The 20,643-nt window shown below is 48.2% G+C and overlaps 1 protein-coding gene across 1 annotated transcript in view; it reads right to left on the reverse strand.

Annotated features, from left to right (window-relative positions):
* The window catches only part of Alpk2 (alpha kinase 2), a 132,011-nt gene that overhangs the window by 38,758 nt on the left and 72,610 nt on the right, over positions 1–20,643 (reverse strand). Inside the window, exon 5 of the mRNA XM_051163220.1 lies at positions 1,597–4,852. Within this exon, the coding sequence (XP_051019177.1) occupies positions 1,597–4,852 (3,256 nt within the window). The remainder of the gene's footprint in view (positions 1–1,596; positions 4,853–20,643) is intronic.

The following is a 20,643-nucleotide window of genomic DNA, read 5'->3' on the forward strand; positions in this document are numbered from 1 at the left end:
ACCCCACGCCTCTCTCTTTGTGTCTCTGTCTCTGCTTCTCTCTCCCTCTCCTCTTTGTCTCTCTCCTCTCTCTCTCTCTCTCTCTCTCTCTCACCTTTGTACTTGAGGAGAACTATCCTTTTCCAATGTGCAACTTGAAAAACTATGGACAAGAACATCCAATGAATTATTTCTTTCTGGACCGAAACACTTTGTGGTTTTGTTGCTTTGAAACAAGTCTCACTATGTAGCCCAGGCTGGCTTTCCGTTCACTATTTACTCAAGCTTACCTCAAACTCACCATCCTTCTGCCTCAGCCTCCCAGGGTCTGGGGTCACAGGTGTGCACCATCGTACCTGGCTCTGAAACCACTCCTGAGACCCTTTAACCCACGGCTTCATTCTCTCTGGTTATGTTTCAAGCAACACAGGGGGATGGGGCTTAGGGGTGTAGCTAAGTCAACAGAGCTCAAGCCTGGCAGGTATTAAATCCTGGCTTCCATTCTGAGTACCTCATAAGTGGGACATGATGGTGAATTCTGGGATACCCAAGGTCCTGTCTCTAAATAACAAAACGTACACACTAAGAACTTGACTGCACAGATGACAGCTGGTCATACTCTGACAGATGACAACTAGTCTTTAACCCTTTCTGGAACAGGGCACAGGAAACCTCAGCCTCCAGATCAGGCACTTTGGTTAAGACTGGAGAGAACTCCTCCCCTCCACTTAGTGGGGAGCCTTCTGCTCTAGTGCCCAGGGTCCCAGCAGCTCCCCGTGTCTTCTCTTGAGACTTCTGCCAGGCAGCACGGAAAGGGGCAGCTCCAAAAGAATGTGGCTTCACTGGGGCTGCAGAATGGGCTGGGCTGAAGCTGTCCTAACAGAACAGGTTATGCCAACGCCTTCTTAAGCCTCAAGGCTTAAAGAGCTGAAATCTGTGTAGATCCAGGTGCTTGAGACAGTGCATTGGGAAGAAATTTTACACTTAAATTTGGAAGAAAAGCCAAGGGTCCCTTAAGCCGCACTTAGTGGAGCAGGGAAAAAACAAAGAAGAGCATCTCAAATTGTGTTGAACTGTTTCTTTATGTACCCTGCTCAGCATGTGGTTGTTTTAGTTTAACAAACTAACTATCTCAATAACTCTGCTTGAAATTTTGCTAGGCCCCTTCCATCAAACACACCAGCAGGCAGTGGTGATTAGGTGCGTGTATCCTGCCAAGCCACCTGGGAACCGAGTACAAGAGCAGATTCTTTTTGGGGGGAGTGGAGAATCTCTGTGTAGCCTTGGCTGTCTTGTACTCGCTTTGTAGACCCAGCTGGTCTCGACCTCACAGCGATCCTCCTGCCTCTGCCTCCCTCAGTGCTAGGAGCCACTGTGCCCGGCTACAAGTGTAGATTCTTGAGGACACCATGCCATCGGAAACTGCGGAAGTGCTCAGAGACCTGCAGTTGAGCAAGCTTACCGGCGAGCTGTGCCTGCTCGAATTTGAGAACCACGGGACACTTGGCCACGGTCGTGGCATCCACACCCACCTGATGCTCACCTGAACTGACCAGGAAAGGGACCCAGCAGCTCTGTGCCTAGCCCTTTGACAATGCTAAGAGCAGGAGGGCTCACCTTTCCCTTCAGCTTTACAGGGGGCCTTTTTGGGGTCTTTTTTCTCATCAGTGCGGGATAAGGACTTTTCAAACTTAGGCGGCTTCTTCAGAATAGAGTTCCTTTTCGCTTTTTCCTTTTCCTCCAGTCTGAGTCTTAGGGCAGCGACCCTGGATAGAATTTTCTTCTTGACCCCTGCAGCTAAGTGGCCACTCCCCGAGGCCTCTTGCTTCTTCTTGGCCTGCTCTGACCCAGCCATGGCTGACAGGGCCCCAGGAGCCTTGCTGGTCTGGGCAGCCACATACCTCTGCAGTTCCTCTCCAGACCTCTTCCCGCTATCCAGGGCGAAGCCCTTTTGACACGGGTCTTGAAGTAACAAGCTGTCAGGGGCTTTCTCTGACTCACATTCTCCTGAAACAAAAGCCATGGCCCTTGTTGGGGAGTCGGATGAGTTGAGGGGTTTGGTTTCTGCAATCTGAAGTGCCTCTGATTTCAGTTCCTCCATGCCGTGGCCAGTTGACAAGCGTGTGACATCTCCTTTGGGAGATGGAGCACAAGGTGTCTCTGTGAGAGCGTCTGAAGAGGGTATATGTTTCCCACACTTGTTCTCAATAGTTCTTTTTTCCTTCCCCATGGGAACTACATCTTGATGGTTTCTGGGCTCAGACCCACCATAAATGTGGCCTGTGGAGTTGGTACCAACCTCGACAGATGTGTGAGTCATTCCTGCGAGACAACTAGAAAGAGGTGACACGGGGACAATTGATTCGGCCTTGTCCTTTCTCCTGTGCCTGGCTTCTCCTAGGCACCCGCCACTACCATCTTGCATTTGGCTCACATTGCACACACTTGGAATTCTTTGTCTCTCTTCACCAGGACACAGGGCTTGCCAAGTGGCGCCTCTCACTTCTTCATTAGGCTGGCTTTGTTTGGCTTCTGCTCGCTCTCTGTCGACGGGACTTTGGTGGCTCATGTTTTCGTTTGGAAGGATCCCCTCACTGTCCTGGGGACGTGGAACCGGCAGGGTCGCAGGTTGGACGTCTACCCTCTGACATGCGTTTCTATCAGTGGAGTCATTTCCTTCTATGTTGACGTCAGGGGGCTCTGGCTTCTCGGACCAGACCCACTCCATCTGCCCCGAGTCATCAATGGGGTCCACAGAGGACTCTAGGAGCTTAGGGAAGTTCAAACACCGGTCAATGAAGCCAGGGTGATGTAGTTTCTGCTGGATGTCTTCCGGTTCTTCATTCATGATCTCAACAGTGTCCATCGCTCCAGTTTCAGGAGCCTGGAACGGAGAGTCTGTGATATCTGACTCCCCTTCCCCAACAGGGTCTACAGAGGACTCCAGGAGTCTGGGTTGGCCCAGACACTGGGAAGACAGGCTGCTGCCATACGCTTGTCTGGCTGGTGCATCATTTGCATGAGTACCTCTGTTGGTAGCAGGGTCTGTGATAGGGTCAGCTTGGGGCCTGGGAACCCATGCTGCCATTCCCAAGGTGCCCGGCACAGGCCTGATAGCACCTGCTCTGAGGATGTCAGGCAGAGCCCAGCCCCTACCAGGTGCCAGGAGACCAACTTCTGCCTCCTTGGACCCAGAATTCGTCACTTGTTCTGGTGGCCAGATTTCAAAAACAGGGGCTTCTAGAGTTATGATCTTCACCTTGCTGCCCACGGCCCAACTTCCTAGTCCAGTGTCGTCTTTCTCTCCAAGGAGGATGGCAGGGAGAGATGGAACATTGCTTACCAAAGGACTGTCTTCCTCCACAGTCTTCTCAGCTACCCCAGAGACACTGGTCCTTGGGTCTGAGCTATTCCCAGTTTCTTCCCTGGAATCTGTGAGGGAGTACTCAAAAGGCTCTTCATTGGCATCCTGCTGCCTAGCAGATATTAATGGCAAAATTTCTTGGAAATCATTTGCAGAAAGAGAACCCTGGTGGGATGGGCTCTTTGGTTGGACGCACTGCTTTGCGCCACTTCCCTTTTCTTGGAAGTCCTCTTCAAGGCCTCTGATGTGGACTCCCTCCCCAATCTGGCTCTTATACCCAAGCTGGTTATCAGTGTGAAGAGAACTGCCACACACACCCTGTCCCTCCGGCAGGGAGAAGTGGCCGTGAGCTCCTGGAACACTGGGTGCTGGGACAAGAGTCTCCCGGGTTACTTCACTTGTGGAGCTGTTTAAAGAATGACCCGAGCGCATGTCAGGAAGGGATTGGAAACTATCTTCATCTTGTGCCTCACATGAGGCCTGGTCGGCACCATCGACAAGGTGGCTGGCCGCAGCAATAGACGCAGTGTGACATTTGATTGCATGGGCTTTGGTGGCATCAGTTAATGTGTCCTCAGTCTCCCCGATCACCTGATGACAATCGACATTAGCAGTTGATTCTGTTGGCCGCTCTTTTGGGTGCCCGCTGACAGAACCAGAGCCTGCAAGTGTGTCTGTGGCCATCGGGACACTGAGATTGGAGCTTCCACAGCCTCCTTCATTTTTGTTTACAAAGGTGTCATTCTCAGACCAAAGAGGTTGTGTCTCCCCAGGCCCTCCCAAGTTGTGGGGTACTGTGAAAGAGAAGATGGAGGGAGAACTCCCAGCATCAGCTGGTGTCTCCCCCACAGCATCTTCGCTGGACTCCTGTGCCATGTTCCAGGTGAAGGCACTGTTAAAAAGAGAGGACTTTCCATCCTTGCTGCAGTCATATGTGGACTGTGGAAACTCCAAACCTTGTGTCTGAAGAGCAGCCAGTGTCTTGTCGGGAGAACATAAATCAGACACTTTGCTTTGACCTTCTGTCAGCTCCAAGTCCGTGGGGCAAATTTCTTGAGGTAAATATTTATCAACTGGTCCTCCAACAGGAAGATTCATGGTATCATAACATGTTTCTTGGTCACCAGCTTCAAAACACCCTATCACATAGGCAGCCTTTCTGCCCCTTGACCCACTGCCCATCTTTTCCAGGGGGAGGGAGGGAGCAGTAGGCTGGGAGAGAGCCTCTAGCTCCCTGCAGTCCGTACTCTCACCCTGAGGGAGATGCACCAAGTCCGGAACCTGGGACACTTCATCTAAGGCACTCAGTTCGTGTGCTGGTTCTGCCCAGCGATCACCAGGCCTGTTGCCTTCTCTGTCTTGTCTGACTTCCTGCTGGGAGCTGTGAAGACAGCTTTCTGGCCCCAGGTATTGGGCCAATGATGCATTTTCCTGGTTGATCTCATTCAAGTTGGAGACAAAGTTTGCTGTGGTCCCCGTGAATGTAGACTCCCTCTCTTGAATTTGCGTCTAGAAAAAAAAATGAGAAGTGGTATTAATAGAATTGTTCCTGGGAGAAGCCACAATAGGACTATCTGCCATCCCAGGGATACTAATCCTTTACAACCGTGCTAAGGGACAAGGACCACAGCAGAAATGACTGAAATCTGAACATTATCCCCAGACTTACTCTGGCTTATTAGAGGCTTCCTGGGGAACTGTGAATTTAAATCACTGTGTTCCAGGGGACTCCCGCCCAAGCTCACCATGATAAGCAAAATGCCTCCTGGCAATCATCATGCATTTAATGGTCCCCCCCCCCAAGGAAAAAGGATAGAAATAAATCGAATGGTAAACTAGTTTTGAGCAATCAGTCACAGCAAGGCCTGTGGGCATCTCTCTGAAATGACGGTTTTCACATTGTCATTACAAATGAATTCAACATGTCTTACAAAGTAGCAATTGGAAACTTTGTCCTCTGAACATTATAGTTTGCTGGTTAATAATGTTACTAAAAGGCAGAGAGAAAGACCGAGTCAGACATTGTGGTGCATACCTGTTATCCTAGCACTCAGGGGGCCAAAGCAGAAGGCTTACCTGCGCTCAGAAGTTCAAAACCAACCAAGGCAACATAGTGAGGTTAGCATTTCAAAAACATTTGCATACATGAGGGCATGGCAAGAAAACCTTGTTCTCCTCCTAAATACCTTAAATATAGAATCTCTTCCTTTTCCCAGAACTTCAGAAAACAAAGGTGGAAAAGAGCAGAGATAGGCCTATCCTTCAAACCTGCTTCTGATGGAGTAAGGGAGATTTGATTGGCCACCAGCATTGCCAATCATTTCTTACCTGGAACAGATAAAAAAAAATTCTGGCCTTTCCATGAGGCTCTGGGGCAAGAGGCCACCTTGCCAAGAAGTAGGAGATGATAATTTATGTTATTTAGAGAAAAGGAAGGGAAAAGAAAAAAAGAGGGGGAAGGAGAGGTGAAGGGAGGTGGAGAAAGAAATCCTACAGTCTGTAGATGGAGCCCATCTCAACACTGCCTGAATACTGTGTGTTACTGGGTATTATTTAAATAGAAAGCAAACTTTTTGGTTATGTTCTTGTCTCTTGAAATGTTCAGCCCGTCGGCTGTTTGAAAGCAAAACCAAAAGAGCAGAAGCCGTTCTTGGTCAGCCACTCCATCTTTGACCCCAGGACTCTTGTTTTAGAGAGCCCTGCTCCAGTGTGCAGGGGACAGAGGACCAGTGAGAGAGAACACTGTACTCTCCCAGCCGGGAACAAGATGGACAGGAAGTGCCAATCCAGAGGCTGGGCTCCACAGATTCCATGAGAATAGGTCTTCTACCCTGTGGTTAATTCCTGCACCTGCAAGGAGTGGGACAGAGCCCACTCACACAGCTCTCGCCTGCTCCCAGGGTGCTTGCTGCCTGCCAGTCACTTCCCTCTCATTTTCCTTTAAGCTTCTCTCACGTCCAATGAGCTTGGATTTCATCGGCATAAAGGGAACCAAGCATGTGCCAACTGACGTTGCTGTCACTTGAGGTCACCTATGAAACCTTTCACTTTGCAAGAGCTTTGCTTTGAACTTAGGGTCAGCCTTATTTTAAAGGAGACCTCTAAGCAGTGTGGCGGCAAACACCTATAATCCCAGAATTTGGTGGATGGAGTCAGGAGGATCAGGACTTCAAGGCCACCCTCTGCTACATAAAGAGTTTGAGGCCAGACTGAGCCACAGGTCAGTCGATGGTGGGAGAGAGAGAGAGAGAGAGAGAGAGAGGCGGGCCAGGGGGCTCTAACCTGTAAGCACCGTTTGTTCAAATACTGGTGTTTCTAAAAAGAGAGCTATTCTGCTACTACCAGCTATGACCCTACACAGGGGTAAGATATGCTGAAGGACATATTTACTCTTTTTCTACATCCGATTTTTTTAAAAAAGTCATCATATTAAGATAGAAAATTGAGAGCAACAAAAATAATTTAGAGGAAGTGAGGAGCAAGGCTTTTATGAAGTGTGTAAACATTTCATAACAGATGAAGCACAGAACTTGTGAAATAGCTATGAGCAATCTTTGCCCCTACCCCCCACCCCACCAACTGGGATGGTTTCCTCCCTGGGCTTGAGTACCTACAACATGTGGAAAGTATTCTTTTCATTTGCTGTTTTGACTCAGATTTTTATAACAAGTTATGACACAAACTACCAAGTTATTAAGTACAGAAAGTGCAGCCGCTTCTGGCCAGGAATGAGATCCTCAGGGATTTCCCAGTGAGAAGACCATGTCCCCCTCTCAGGTCTCTATTCTGCCTTAACTCCCACGACCCATGTGGCCACCCAGCCATGTCCCTCCCTACACATGTCTCCCCAACCCATGCCCACCTCCACCCGTGTTCTTTATCACCCATGTCTCCTTATCCACCTTCTCCCCATGTCCTTCATGTCCCCCACCCATGTGCCACATCCATGTTCCTCCCATGTCTGCCTCCCCACCCGCACCCATGTCCCACTCACACTAGTGCTTTATTTAAGATCTTGTTGTCACCACAATATCATTAGCACCAATGGACATTCTAAAAGTGGCTGCTGTGTGAAAATTCCATCGCCTGACACCCTGCAGATTTCCTCCAAAGGTCTATTAGATGGAGTGTTTATTCTTGCCCCAACCTGCATGGCCACTACCACTGACAAAGCAATAGGCTTTCTTTAAAAAGAAATGAACACGTGGGGCTGAGCTGCTAGAACAGGCCTGCAATCCAAGCTGTGAAGGAAACTGAGGCAGAGAGGTCACAAGTTCATCACCAACATAGGCTACCTAGTGAAGCTAAGGCTTGAGAAACTTAGCCCTGCTCAAAACAAAAGGTAAAGGAGAACCCAGGATACAGCATGGTGAGGCTAGCGGTTCAATCCTCAGGGCTGCAGGAACGACATTCCCGTTCACATGGCCCTGACCACAGCCTGTGATGTTTAAAGCAGCCAGTCCTAGGGGAATGCACTCACTCCTTCCCTTCTTGCTTTTAAAATAAAGTCCCACGGGGTCGGGGTGGGGGCTGGAGAGAGTTCAGTGGTTTAGAGCACTTCCAGAGGACCCAAGATCAGTTTCCAGGACCCATGTCAGGTGGTTCCCAATGGACTGTGACTCCAGCTCCAGGGCATCTGCAGGTACTCACACACATACATGCATACACACGCACAGACACACATATACACATACATACACACATACACACAAATACACACATACATACACATACACATACATATACATACACACAAACACACACACACACACAAATAAACACATGTACATAAATTTAAAAATCTTAGGGCTGGGGAGAGAGATGGGAACCAGTTAAGAGTGCTTGCAGCTCTTACAAAGGACCCAGCTTGAGTTTCCAGCACTCCTATCAGGTGGGCCGCAGCCAACTGTAACTCTAGTTCCAGGAGATTCAACACTTTCTTCTAGCCTTTGCAGGTATCTGCACACGCATGTGAAATAAAGAAATAAATATTTAAAATATTTTTTAAAATCTCACTTTCAGGGAAGCCCCATTTGTGATGACATCAGGCAGGTTTTTTTGTGTGTAAATTCATCATTTGATGAGCATTCAGCGGGCACATACTGAACCTGGATGTTCTAAGTACCTGCACAATCTTAGTAAACACATAAAATATCTGGACTTCGGAAGTTAATGTCAGGCAGCAAACCATATGATGGTTGCAGCTCTGATGCAAAATTGTGTAAGGTGTGTCATTTATTCTTCTCCACTCAAGTATATGATGGCCATCTCAACAGAGCCAATAGGCATCTCGAGCTGTGCCACAGTGCAGACCTGTAAGCTTTGCTGTGAAGGAGGCAGGAACCCACCAGACACTTCTCAGAGTGGAAGCATCTATAAAAATAATCTATTTTTTACTTTATATGCATTGGTGTTTTGTCTGCATGTATATCTGTCTGAGGGTGTCCGATCCTCCCTGGAACTGGAGTTAAAGGCAGCTGTGATCTGCCATGTGGTTGCTGGGAATTGAACCCAAGTCTTCTGGAAGAGCAGCCAGGACACTTAACACGTGGAACCTTAATAGACCCACTCCCTGTGTCTTTTTGTTGTTTGTTTTGTTTTGGGTTTTGTTTTGTTTTTGACAAGGTTTCTGTGTGTAGCCTTGGCTGTCCTGGACTCACTCTGTAGACCAGGCTGGCCTCGAACTCACAGCGCTCCACTTGCCTCTGCCTACCTGAGTTCTGGGATTACAGACGTGTGCCACCATCCATGCCTGGCTTTCCTGTGTCTTTTAAGGCTTAGAGTATCAGAGAAAGACAGGCTTATTTCAGCTTTCAGAGAGGAAACTCACAGGCTCATGCCTCCCAGTGGGTCAGACCTTTCTTTCTTTCTTTCTTTCTTTCTTTCTTTCTTTCTTTCTTTCTTTCTTTCTTTCTCTTCTTCTTCTTCTTCTTCTTCTTCTTCTTCTTCTTCTTCTTCTTCTTCTTCTTCTTCTTTGTCTTCTTCTTCATCTTCTTCTTCGTCTTCTTCTTCTTTTTGAGACAGGGTTTCTCTGTGTAGCACTGGCTATCCTGGACCCTCTTTGTAGCCCAGGCTGGCCTGGACATCACGGTGATCCCACCTACCTCTGCCTCCCGAGTGCTGGGATTAAAGGTGTGCACCCCTACTTTTTCTTTCTTTCTTTCTTTCTTTCTTTCTTTCTTTCTTTCTTTCTTTCTTTCTTTTTTCCTCCACCTTTCTAAGTTGTGTCAGGATGAAAAAGATCTGGCAAATGGAGTTCTGCTGCTGCTTGCTCCGCCCACTATTGAGTGACACTGGGGGCAGAGAGGGGGAGTTGTCAGGTAGTAACATTGCTTTCATTTGGGTGAAAATGAGGAGTGTTTATGGCTGTAGGAGGAAGCTCACCATCGCTGTGTTATGTAGACAGGATGCCTTGCGGCCTGAATTAGTCCTAGCTTAATCCACCATGCTACCGGGGACCCCAGGTAACCACTGCTGCCACTCTGATCCACTGTCTCCTCCTGTAAGGCTAACCACATGCACGTCATTACCATCCTGTCAAGTGCCTGGCAAGTTGCCCAATACCCAGAACACACTGACATTAGCTTCCCTTGTGCTGGGTGACCAAAAAAAAAAAAAAAAAAAAAAAAAAAAAAGCAGATGAGGCAAAGAGGAAATGGAACAGTCCTAGTGAGTAGAGCCCTGAGCTCTCAAAGGCCTCCTTACTTGATCTGAAAATAAACGTGAAGTAGAAAATGCTATTGCCTCTTTTACCTGGTGTGTGTGTGTTTGTGTGTGTGTGTGTGCATGTGCACACCTGACTCCCACCAGGAGACAGACCATACAGTGGGCTCTGTAGGGGAGGTATGGTGTGAAGAGTTCTTAGCTATAATGGAAAAACACTATGAGATGGAAGGAAAATGTCTGGTGTCCTTGCATGAAGGAAGGGATGGAGAAGATCAAGCTTGGATGGTGGATTCAGTCTTTGGTAGAGATGCTCAGGCCAACAGATAGCACAGAAGTTCACTGGATTATTCAGGCCAGAGCAGGAATGTAATTGCTGGGGGACCAAAAAACAGGTCTTCCAAGTTCAAGCAGGGACCAGGGAGTCTGGGTACTGGTGAGGTCGGAGATTGAGGCCTCAGACGGTACGAGGCCATGTGTGGCAGGTGGGAAATCTTCAGAAGGACCAGTCTGTGTACACTAGCCTCCAGTAGCCATGTATGACCTCTGGGGGTGCCATGTATTGTTGCAGGCATGAGGCCTTTTGGATGGATCATTTAGGGCTCTGACCCCCAAACAGATAAGGTTGGGGGAGGGCATCATGTGGCTAGACCAGGAACTGGACCATATTCATAGCCAGACAGACTCTAGGATGAGCACACACCCGCATCACCTCTACCACTCACGTCAAATGACAGGCACCCCCTTCTCGCTTGACTTCTTCATCTCTGCCGAGAAAGCCTAACACTGTGCGCACTTAAAAGGAGACTGATGGAATTTCACTACCGTGGACCATACAACGAAGGATACATTCTAAGCTGAGAAGTGCTGGGGACTGGCCACATGAGCTCAGCAATGGTCAAGGGTCAGACATCTCCCCCGGAGTCCCAGAGTCAACTTTATAGCCAGGATCTAAAGCCTGTTCAGTGTTAGAGACCAAAGCCAGAGCCTTGCATCCGCTTCCCCTTCAGCCCCCAACATGGCTCCTCTCCTCTCCTGCCTTTTCTTCTCTCATCTCTTCCCCTCTTCTTCCCATCCCATCCCCTCTTCCTACCCTTCTTTCCCCTCCCCTTTCCTCTCTTCTCATCGTCTCTCTTTTCTTCTCATATTGTATCTTCTTCCTCCCCTCCTGTCCCCTCTCCACTCCCCTCTGCTCCCCACCCCTCCATTTCCTTCCCCTCCCCTCTCCTCTGCTCTCTTGTTCACTCTTTTCTCTTGCTTTCTTGCTTTGATACAGAATCTCTTGAAACTCAGGCTGGCCTTGCACTTGCCATATAGCTCAAGAGGGCCCTAAACTCCTGATCGTCCTGTCTCTGCCTCCCAAGAGCTGAGACTCCAGGTGTGTACCACCATGTCTGGCTAAACCCAGATTTTCTGGTTATAGAGCCAGACCAAGCCGAACCATACCAAAGGCTGGACAGTCCTCTTAATATAATCCAGAACTTCTGGGTTCTGAGATGCTTAGACACCACAATGGCCAGAAGATTCGTCCTCCTCTCCAGAAGGAAGGGCGGGGACTCTTGTTAGCCATCTCTCCAGAGCCTCCAGAGCCTGGCATACAGAAGGTGTTCAAGCAATTTTGCTGAGTGAATGAACAGACTCCATACGAGGAGAGAAAATCAGTAAACTAAAATTAGAGACACATTCAACCCTTTGAAAACAGAGTTAAGCTTCAAAATTTAAAATACTTTCCATAGAAAACTCTTGACAAACACGGCATTTTCCTTGTTGGCCTTACCCAAACCCTGCCTCCTAAGCAAGCCTGCCACGGGTCTCATGGGACAGGTGCTACCTCTTTGTCCACAGCAGGATGTTCGCAGTTATGTTCCCCATCATTAATGACATAGCCCTGGATGCCAGCAAAGGGCACGATGCTAATTCGACTCCCTAACAACTGAAGGTATGAGGTAAGATCCCGGCTCTCAAATAGCTTATAAAGCAGAGACACAAGATGTGCGTGGAAGAGACAGTGCTTCTTGGTGAGTTGTGCTAACGGCAAAATGGATGAATGACACTGGGGGTGACTGAGCTTTGACCTCTCTCCTCTTCCTCCAGTGATACGATTCCTACAGTGCAGAGAGCAAGGGATGTGCTGGGGTACTGTATGAATATGTTCTGAGAAAATCACTGCGTGCGCCTGTGCACTCGTAGGGATCTTCTGTCCTGACCGGTGGCAGGTACGGTAACTGTCGGCTGACTAATGTCACGGCACCCCCCCAATTCCTTTCTCTCTTGCTACTTCCAGCTGGGGAGACTGGAAAGCCATACACCCTCCCAGACTCCAGATGGGACTGAGGGGGTCAGTCTGTCTAACCGGATATGTGAAGAACCCCACCAAAGGGCTTTGGCAAAGGTTTTGCTTCCCTTATGTAAGGCATTATGTTATTATGCAGGGCTGGTCATTTATGAAGAAGCTCACTTGGCTCCTGGTTCTGAAACCTGGGAGATTTAAGAGTGTGTGATACCAGCATCCTCCCATAACCCAATGAGAGGCTTCTTGTGCATCATAACATGGCAGGAGGTATCACCTTACCAAGATGCAGCAAGCTCGTCTCTCTCTACTCTCTCCAAGCCACGAATGTACATCCTCAAGGTCTCATCAGTTATAATTACTTCCCAAAGGCCCCACTTCTAAATATCACAACCAATAAACTTGAGGATTACCTTTCCAAGTCATGAGCTTTTGGGGGACACATCTAAACCACCACAGTTATAGAATGCTGCTAGGAACCTTGTCTCCCGCCCCCCCTTTTCTTTAATCAAAATAGGAAACTTATTACCACAACTGTCATCTTCCAATCCTGGGGTGACCAGAAGGAAAAGCTATGACTGGCAGGTGGAGCAAGATAAAAGAACAGAGGCTTATGGACTAGAACGGCACGTATGCCTTTTGCTCTTGGACTTCTTGTAATGAACAAGAGTTCTTATGTTTAGTTCGCTACTGTTCTGTTAACAGCTAAAGCCTCCTGGTGGGTGTGAGGGCAATATTTTATTGAGAGATGAAGGTGGCATGTGGGATCCACTCCATAGTCCTCCAGAGGCTCTGGGCAGCCCCTGGGAGAGATTAACTGGAAGGATTGAGTCACAAAGGGCAAGAGGTGTGGCTCCAAGGAAGGGAACTCAAGGGCCTGGTAGAAATGCCAAGGGATCAAAAGGGCCCAAGGCAAGGTGAACTTGAGGTAGAGTCAGGGAGGAGGAATGGAGAAATATGAGAAGATGGATCGTCATGGTTCTGAAAGCCAAATAAACCCCACAGGGCCAGAGAACCAAGCCCCTAGGGCACTTGCTTTACCCAGGCAACAGTGTGAAGTGCCAGCGTGCCCTACCATTCTGTGATGGTCTCCCTCGAGTCCTTTTTCATTCTTCTCTTAGTGTGCTTTTAATGTTCACTGGGTAAAATGGCTTTACTCAGACTAGGTCCACACAGCATGATGTCCTCCAAGGCTGTCTACACACCATCAATTTTCCCAGTGGTTCCAAGAATGGTTAAATGAGACTGTCCCCAATACCCCCACCATAACCATGCTACTGTGGCCTCATGACTGGCCCGGTGTCATTAGGCCATTTGTCACTTGATAGATCAAATCCATATACCACCTAGGGCTGCAAAACTGAAAATAGACAGCCCGGTCCCTAGCCAAAGAGAGCTTAAAGGCAAACCAGACAGTTTCAAGACCTTGAGTTTATTTTTAGGTGTTGCCTGTTTGCCCAGAAAGAGGCTTCACTTGAAGGCTTTGAATGCTAAACTAGTACCCGGTGAAGTGGGGGCCCCACTATCTTATGCGATGCTGTCAAACCCCTCAGTCCTGAAACCAGATCCCAAACACTCCTGTCGCTGCTCCTACAGCTCTTCTTCACACCTCTCCCCCAGGGAGACAAAACTGCAGCCAACTGGTGTTTACTATTCCTGTCTTGACTTCTTGGGAAAGTTACAGAGTTTGTGAAATAACCAATTTGATCTCTTGTTGGGAGAGGATGGGGGTTTCCATGACTCACACACATTTCTTCACAGTGGGGTCTTTGCCTGTCCGTGTGGGACTGGAGCACAAGCCGATAGCTTTCGGGGTTAATGTGCTTCTTACATGATATGTGAGTGGCGTTAGGGCCACTTGCATTGCTGATCACTAGCCTTGTGTAACCACCAACACATACAGGCTCTCTGCTGAGTACCTTAAATCCAGGCGATGTTGATAAAAAAAATGGTCCCCAAAGGTAGGACCTGAGGGCTTTGTGTTGGGGAATGTCAGGGAACACGTACACGTTTCCCAGCAGAGATGAGCTACTAAGGAGCAATCTCACTTGAGATGAGTCAGGAATGTATCTGTCAGGGTGGGGGCTGGGGGGGTTGGGGTGGGGGATGGGGGTGGATATAATGCTCTCATGAAAGCAAGAGAACCAGAGTTCAGATCCCAGTCACCTACATAAAAGCCGAATGCACATGGAGTCTTGCCTATAATCCCAGGATTCGGAAATGGAGACAGGGGATCCCAGGGGCAAAGCTGGCTATTCACCAGTTCTGTGAGGGCTGTGTTCAGTGAGGAACTCAGTTACAGTAAATAAAATGGAGAGTGAGAAAGACACACGGTCAGTCTCTGGCCTCTGCACATGATTACACATGGGCATGCACATCCATATGTATGTGGGCCCACACACATTCAAAATGCAAACACACATGTGTACATACACACACACACACACACACACACACACACACACACACACACACACACACACACACGGAAAGGGAAGGGAAGGAAAGCCATTATCACTCTTTCTTGATTACCCTGCATCTGGGTTCACTCAAAGACAAGCGGAGCCCCGCAGAATACAAGCATGCCAGAAGATGGCCTAACTCCACTTGGCACTACTGAACAGTCGCAATCTGGCTTTGTTCTGTTTTTCTTCCGTCTGGAAGGAATCAGGACTTGGATGAGGAGGTGAAAGGAAAGTGGATCGGGGCAGTGGAAAAAGGATCGGAGCTCAGAACCCCTTGTTTTGTCCCGAACCTGTCGACACATGGAAAGAGCCACGTGATCTCTGAGTCTGTTTTACCTCTTGGTGGCAGCAGTTTTGGTGTCCTGTGTGCCCTGCTGGTTGGCAGACACCAAAAATGAACCAGAGATTCCTTTGCTTCTAGACCTAAAGGGATGCAACAGGTTACCATACATAGACCCATCAGAGAATGAGCGACTGAGGCCCAGAGCTATATAAAGGAAAGCCTCGGGGCTGCAGCGGGGGTGAGCAGCAGGCGTGCACCTCGTGATTTCTAGTTCTGCCTCTCACCTCTGCTTTCTCCTTCCTGTGTGCATTTGCAGCCCCAGCTCATGGCTAGCCAGCGCTGTTTGGCCAGGGCAGTCTTAATGCTGACCCTGCTGTGTTCTTGAGGCTGAAGGTCCAGAGCCAGTAATTACTACAGCAGTCACCGAACAGACCAGCGGCCATGGACCTCAGTCTCTTTTACTCTCTGGCAGGGTGTGGATTGTTTTGGAAAGCTCAGGAAAGCTACAGCTTGTCACAGACTTTGACTTTAGTGAAATAGCTGCATGCTATGTCTGAGGGCTTTAGACCTCCTTGGCCCACAGGGAGCCTCCCAGGGATTCCTAGCTGTAGGCTCCAAGCCACTGTGAGTAGAATAGGAATGTTTACTTCCCACAGGTCGAAACTTCACTGCAGATATGACACTGGATAGCAAGTGGAAAAACTAAATCTTACTCAGGTTCTAGGAGAATGTTTCCAAATCAATACCTTTTTACAGTTTCTAGAGTCTGAGCAAAATCAAAACCAGGGTAGTGACAATTACCGTACTACACTGACAATAATATCTCGTACAAAGCAAATTCTTGTAAACTCCAGAAACAGGAAATAGCTGTCACAGTTACGATGCGTGTGTTTTGCCTCCTCAGCGTGGGCTTCAAAGTGTACAGTACAGATGGCATTCGGCACTCGGAAAATCTGAATACAAACACAAATATTAGATAGGTTGCCTGCCACCTGAGGAAAGCGTGCAGGCTTGGGCTTGGTACAGTCCATATGTCTCCTTCGTTAGGTTAACAGGAGAGTCGTATGTCCTCACGTGTGGCTTTTTCTGACAAACACTGTGTCTCCTGAAGTAGGACAGTCACATCAGGGTATGGTCCTGATGATGAGCCTGATGAGATTTCGAGGTAGCGTTTATCCAGCAAAGAAAAGGTCTCCTGGACCCCGAGACCCTGGGGAAGGAGGACAGAGCTAGGTGCAGGACACGCGGTGGATGGCGGAGAATGACCATCCACTGTGACCTTGGCCCAGCGTCTCCCTGCCGGCGGAAGGAGCAAAGCTTGGCTTTTCTGCTCTGCTTGCTCAGTCTCTCTGTTCTTCCTCCTCCTTCTCCCTCTCTGCTGAGTCCCTGTTGAGATGTTGAGCTCCCTCTTGGAAAAATCCCCCCTGGGTTGCATGCTTTGATTCATATGCATCTTCTATGGAGCCAACCCCCCTCATCACTGCTAACTTAGCACTGGGTTTTTCTGGTTCCCAGAGGCCCAAGCTGAGCAAGCCTTGTGTTCTCCTTTGGGTAGAAAGCTTGCGACATTCTGCATTTGGTCTCTTTATCTTGTGAATCTATAGAGACAGCTGAGGCTTCCAACACGTGGCACCAAGGAGACATCAGAGCAGCCCCAGGCACTGAGGGTGGCTGTCTTGGCATCACGGGGTGTGTAGATTTGCAGAGTTGCACGATGCCACTGAAGAGTTAGGGCTAAAACACTTATACATTTGTTTGTTCAAACAGGGGTCGTGTGTACTAAGTTAGCTTCACACTCATTGTGTAGCCTAGGATGGCCTTGAACGTCTCAGTATCCTGTCACCACTTTCTGAACGCTGGAGTTACAGGCATGAACCATCCTGTCTGTTTTATTCGGTCTTAGAGATTTCCCCAAGGCTTTGTGCACAAGCACTACCGAGCTGCGTCCCCAGAGAGGACCAGAGACGAGGTAGCACTAAGAATCCAGAGTCTCTTTTAGGTAGATCCATGCAAATAAATTGCCCCTAGTTAGAGGGAAAAGCAGATAACAATTCACAGAGAAGCTTCTGAAAATCAGGTAGGTAGGGAAATAGTTTGGAACAAAGAAGAAGGAAAGTACCCAGGACCCAGTTGTGCCTTGAGCCAAAATCTCAGTGAATGGTTGCTTGCGTGTGATAACTTGAACTCCCTTACGCTTTATTCCTCAGAAGCATTCATACATGTGAATCCTTGATTTTATCTCGGGAACAAATCTTATCTCCCTCAAGTGTTCCGAATCCCAAACAGGGCTTCGGTGGGTGCACGGAGAGTAGCAACATTTCCCTCTAATTAAGCCTGCCTCTGATCTACTACCTCAGATGTTCGTAGGGATTGCTTTTACCCTCCCTCCTGGTACTCCCACCATGAGTTGGTAGACGTGTGCCTAGCTCCTGCATCTCAAAAAGGAAGTAAGAGAAACTCTCCTGTCCTCACAGCTTCCTGTAGTCCATGCTAAACAATTCTAACTAACACCAAGAAAAATAAAGTCAAGACCGTAGAGTCCCACTGATCCTGCTTCTGCCCACTCCCACCTCCTAACCATATTCACAGTACACCCTCACCATCACTTCTTTTCCCGTGAAACTCCAGTCACCATCCCCGCCTCTTCCCGTGGTGACCTTAGTGTCCAGAGATCTGCGTTAGAAGAAAGTTCTGAGGCAAAGCTGGGGGCAAAAAATCTAACCATGACCTCTTTACACCGTCAAGAACTGTATATGTCAGCTAAGCATTGTGGCGCATGCCTTTAATGCCAGCACTCAGGGAGGCAGAGGCAGGCAGATCTCTGTGAGTTCAAGACCAGCCTCGTCTACAAAGCAAGTCCAGGACAGCCAAGGTTACACAAAGAAACCTTGTCTCAAAAAAAAAAAAAAAAAAAAAAGAGGAAGGAACTATATATGTCCTCTAAAGCTGTGGTAACAAGTGATCACAGCCTGGTAACTCTAAACACCATACATTTATTCTCTCTGTTCTGGAGGACAAGTCTAAAACTCCAGTCTCCTCCCAGTTGTGCTCCCAGTGAAGGTTGTCAGTAAAGATTCTCCTTGCTCCGTCTGGCCTCTATGGCTCCCACAGTCTTTTAGCTGCTTATAGTTGCATTGCTCCAAGCCACACCTTTATCTTCATGTAGTGTTTTTTTTTTTGGGGGGGGGGTGGGCCACTCAAGACAGGGTTTCTCTGTGAAGTCTTGGCTGTCCTTGAACTCACTCTGCAGACCGGGCCGGCCTCAAACTCACCAAGATCCACCTACCTCTGCGTCCTGAGTGCTGGGATTAAAGCTGTGTGTCACCATGCCTGGCCCCTCCTATTCTTGAAAGGACCAAGTCCCAGGGCTCACTCTGTCCCAGTATGACCTCATCTTGACTATAACTGCAAAGACCTCATTATTAAGTAAGATCTCCTTTTAAGATTCTAGGTAGACTTAAACTCCACTACCATTCTTTTCACAGCCAGCCTGCCCTACCATATCTCACCCCGCATCCATTTGCCCATGCCCACCCAGTATACTAAGCACCCCCATCCTGCAGCAAAGCTTTGTCACGTCACTGGGAGATGTGAACTTGAGAGAAGACACTTAGAATGATATTCTGGCAGCTGCTCTCCTCCAGAGGTTAGGCAAACAGAAGACAAAGCCTGTCTTGAAAGTGGAATCCAATGAACCAAGATTCCTCCCCCCACCCACCCACCCCCCACGCCTTGTCACCAAGGATGTCACATAGCCTCCCAGAGCCTGTACTCAGCACCAAGCACTTCTGAGGTTCTTGTGAAGAGCCACCCGAGTGCTGGATGTTTCCGAGCTGCCAAGGTAGACAGAAAGCTCCGTAAGTTTATTCTCTGTTTCAACCCCAAAGTAGGATTTAAAGAGGTGAAGATATAAATGCTTCTGGTGATGGTTATTTTCCTGTTCGACTCTATCTATTTAATGGTAAATGTGAAAGCACTTGTTTTTTTTTTAACCATCACTTAAAAAAAAAAAAAAAGGCCCAAATCTCAAGACAGTATCAAAATACCTGTGCTGACTCAGAAAGATAAAAAGTCAAACATCAGCAGAAAGGGGAACTTACAGAATTTGCAATTCTACCTCCTACCTTGGCTCTTACCCCCACCCCAGCCTGACAGATGTGGTGGCGGTGAAAGAACAAGGCTTTTCATGTTTCTGTCTTGACTCTCTGGCTAGATCCAGTTCAAGTCAAGCAGTATGGGTAAGCTCTGTGTTTGCTTAGACCTTCAAAGATGAATCGGACTCAGGGTCCGTCTCCATGCAGTTCACAGAAAAACATCCCGGCTGAGTAAACCCCTGACCCGACTGTACAGTAAATGCTTCGCTGAGGTAGAAATGACGTGGTGTGGGAGGAAATTCATCCTAGTTCTGGAAAAAGTAAAGTGCCAAGCACGTGGAAGATGGAGAACAGATTCATCCCCTGCCTACGTTTCTCCATTCACTAATTCCTTCATTTCACAAATACATGCTGAAGGGCCTGCATACTCCAGGCATTGCCCAAGCGCACTAGCTACCTTTCCTGTAGCTGAGACAAAATACTCAACAGAAGAAAGCTAAGAAAAGAAGGGTTTATTCTGGCCCATGGTTTGAGCGTACAGAAGCACCACGGTGGAGGAAGTCAAGGCAGGCTCTTGAAGCAGAGCTGGTCACATTGCATCCAGAGGTAGGAAGAAAACAGCAATAAAAACCTATACTCAGCCACCTTCCTCTTCTCTACAGAGCACAGGACCAAAACCCAGGAGGTGAAACCATCCTCCTTTAGGGTGGTGGTGGTCAACCTAGTTAAGGGAATCCTTCTCGGACATGCTCAGAAGCTAACCTAATCAAATAATACCTCCCAGGTGTGCCTGGAGGCTTGGCTCCTAGGTGATTTTAGAGCCTGCTGAGTTGGCAGCCAATCTTGGCCCTCTTTCCCAGGGAAAGAACATCACTGGGACATTCTATGTTCTTGGAACTTACATTCTATCTAGGGAGGAAGTTAAGACTTAAAGTCAGCAGTTGTTCTCCAAGAAGAGAAGAATGGTTGAAAGGAAAGCTGCTTCAATGGTCCAGATAAAATGAAGTGGACAGACAACTGGTCGCCATAGAGACGGAGAGCAGGCTGAACCACGATTCCCAAAAAGATGTGTTCAAGCCCTTACCCCTAGGATCCCTGAGCATGACCGAATTTGGAAATGCAGTTTTACAGGTGTAGTCAAGTGAAGATAAGGTCATGATAGAGTAGACTAGGCCTCAACCCAATGGCTGGTGTCATAAGAAAAATGAAATCTGAGCACAGACAGAGGTTGACAGGGCCATGTAAGGATGGAATCAGCTTCGGGAGTTGACAGAGCTATGAGCCAAACCAAGGGCTGCCAGCAACCAAAAGATGCTAGGATGCGAACACGCAGTGGTTTTTCTCAGAGCTCCCAAAAGGAACTTGAGCCTGCCAACACCTTGGTTTCAGACATCTGTCTTAAGAAATATATGAGAATATCTGTCTGTTGGTCTAAGGGCCTCTGTTTGTAGGACTTTTTAACAACTATAGATCAGAAGACTTCAGCTTAGGAGATGCAGTGGGGT

Source organism: Acomys russatus, chromosome 20 (genome assembly GCF_903995435.1).
Source record: "Acomys russatus chromosome 20, mAcoRus1.1, whole genome shotgun sequence".
In the NCBI taxonomy this organism is placed as follows: domain Eukaryota; kingdom Metazoa; phylum Chordata; class Mammalia; order Rodentia; family Muridae; genus Acomys; species Acomys russatus.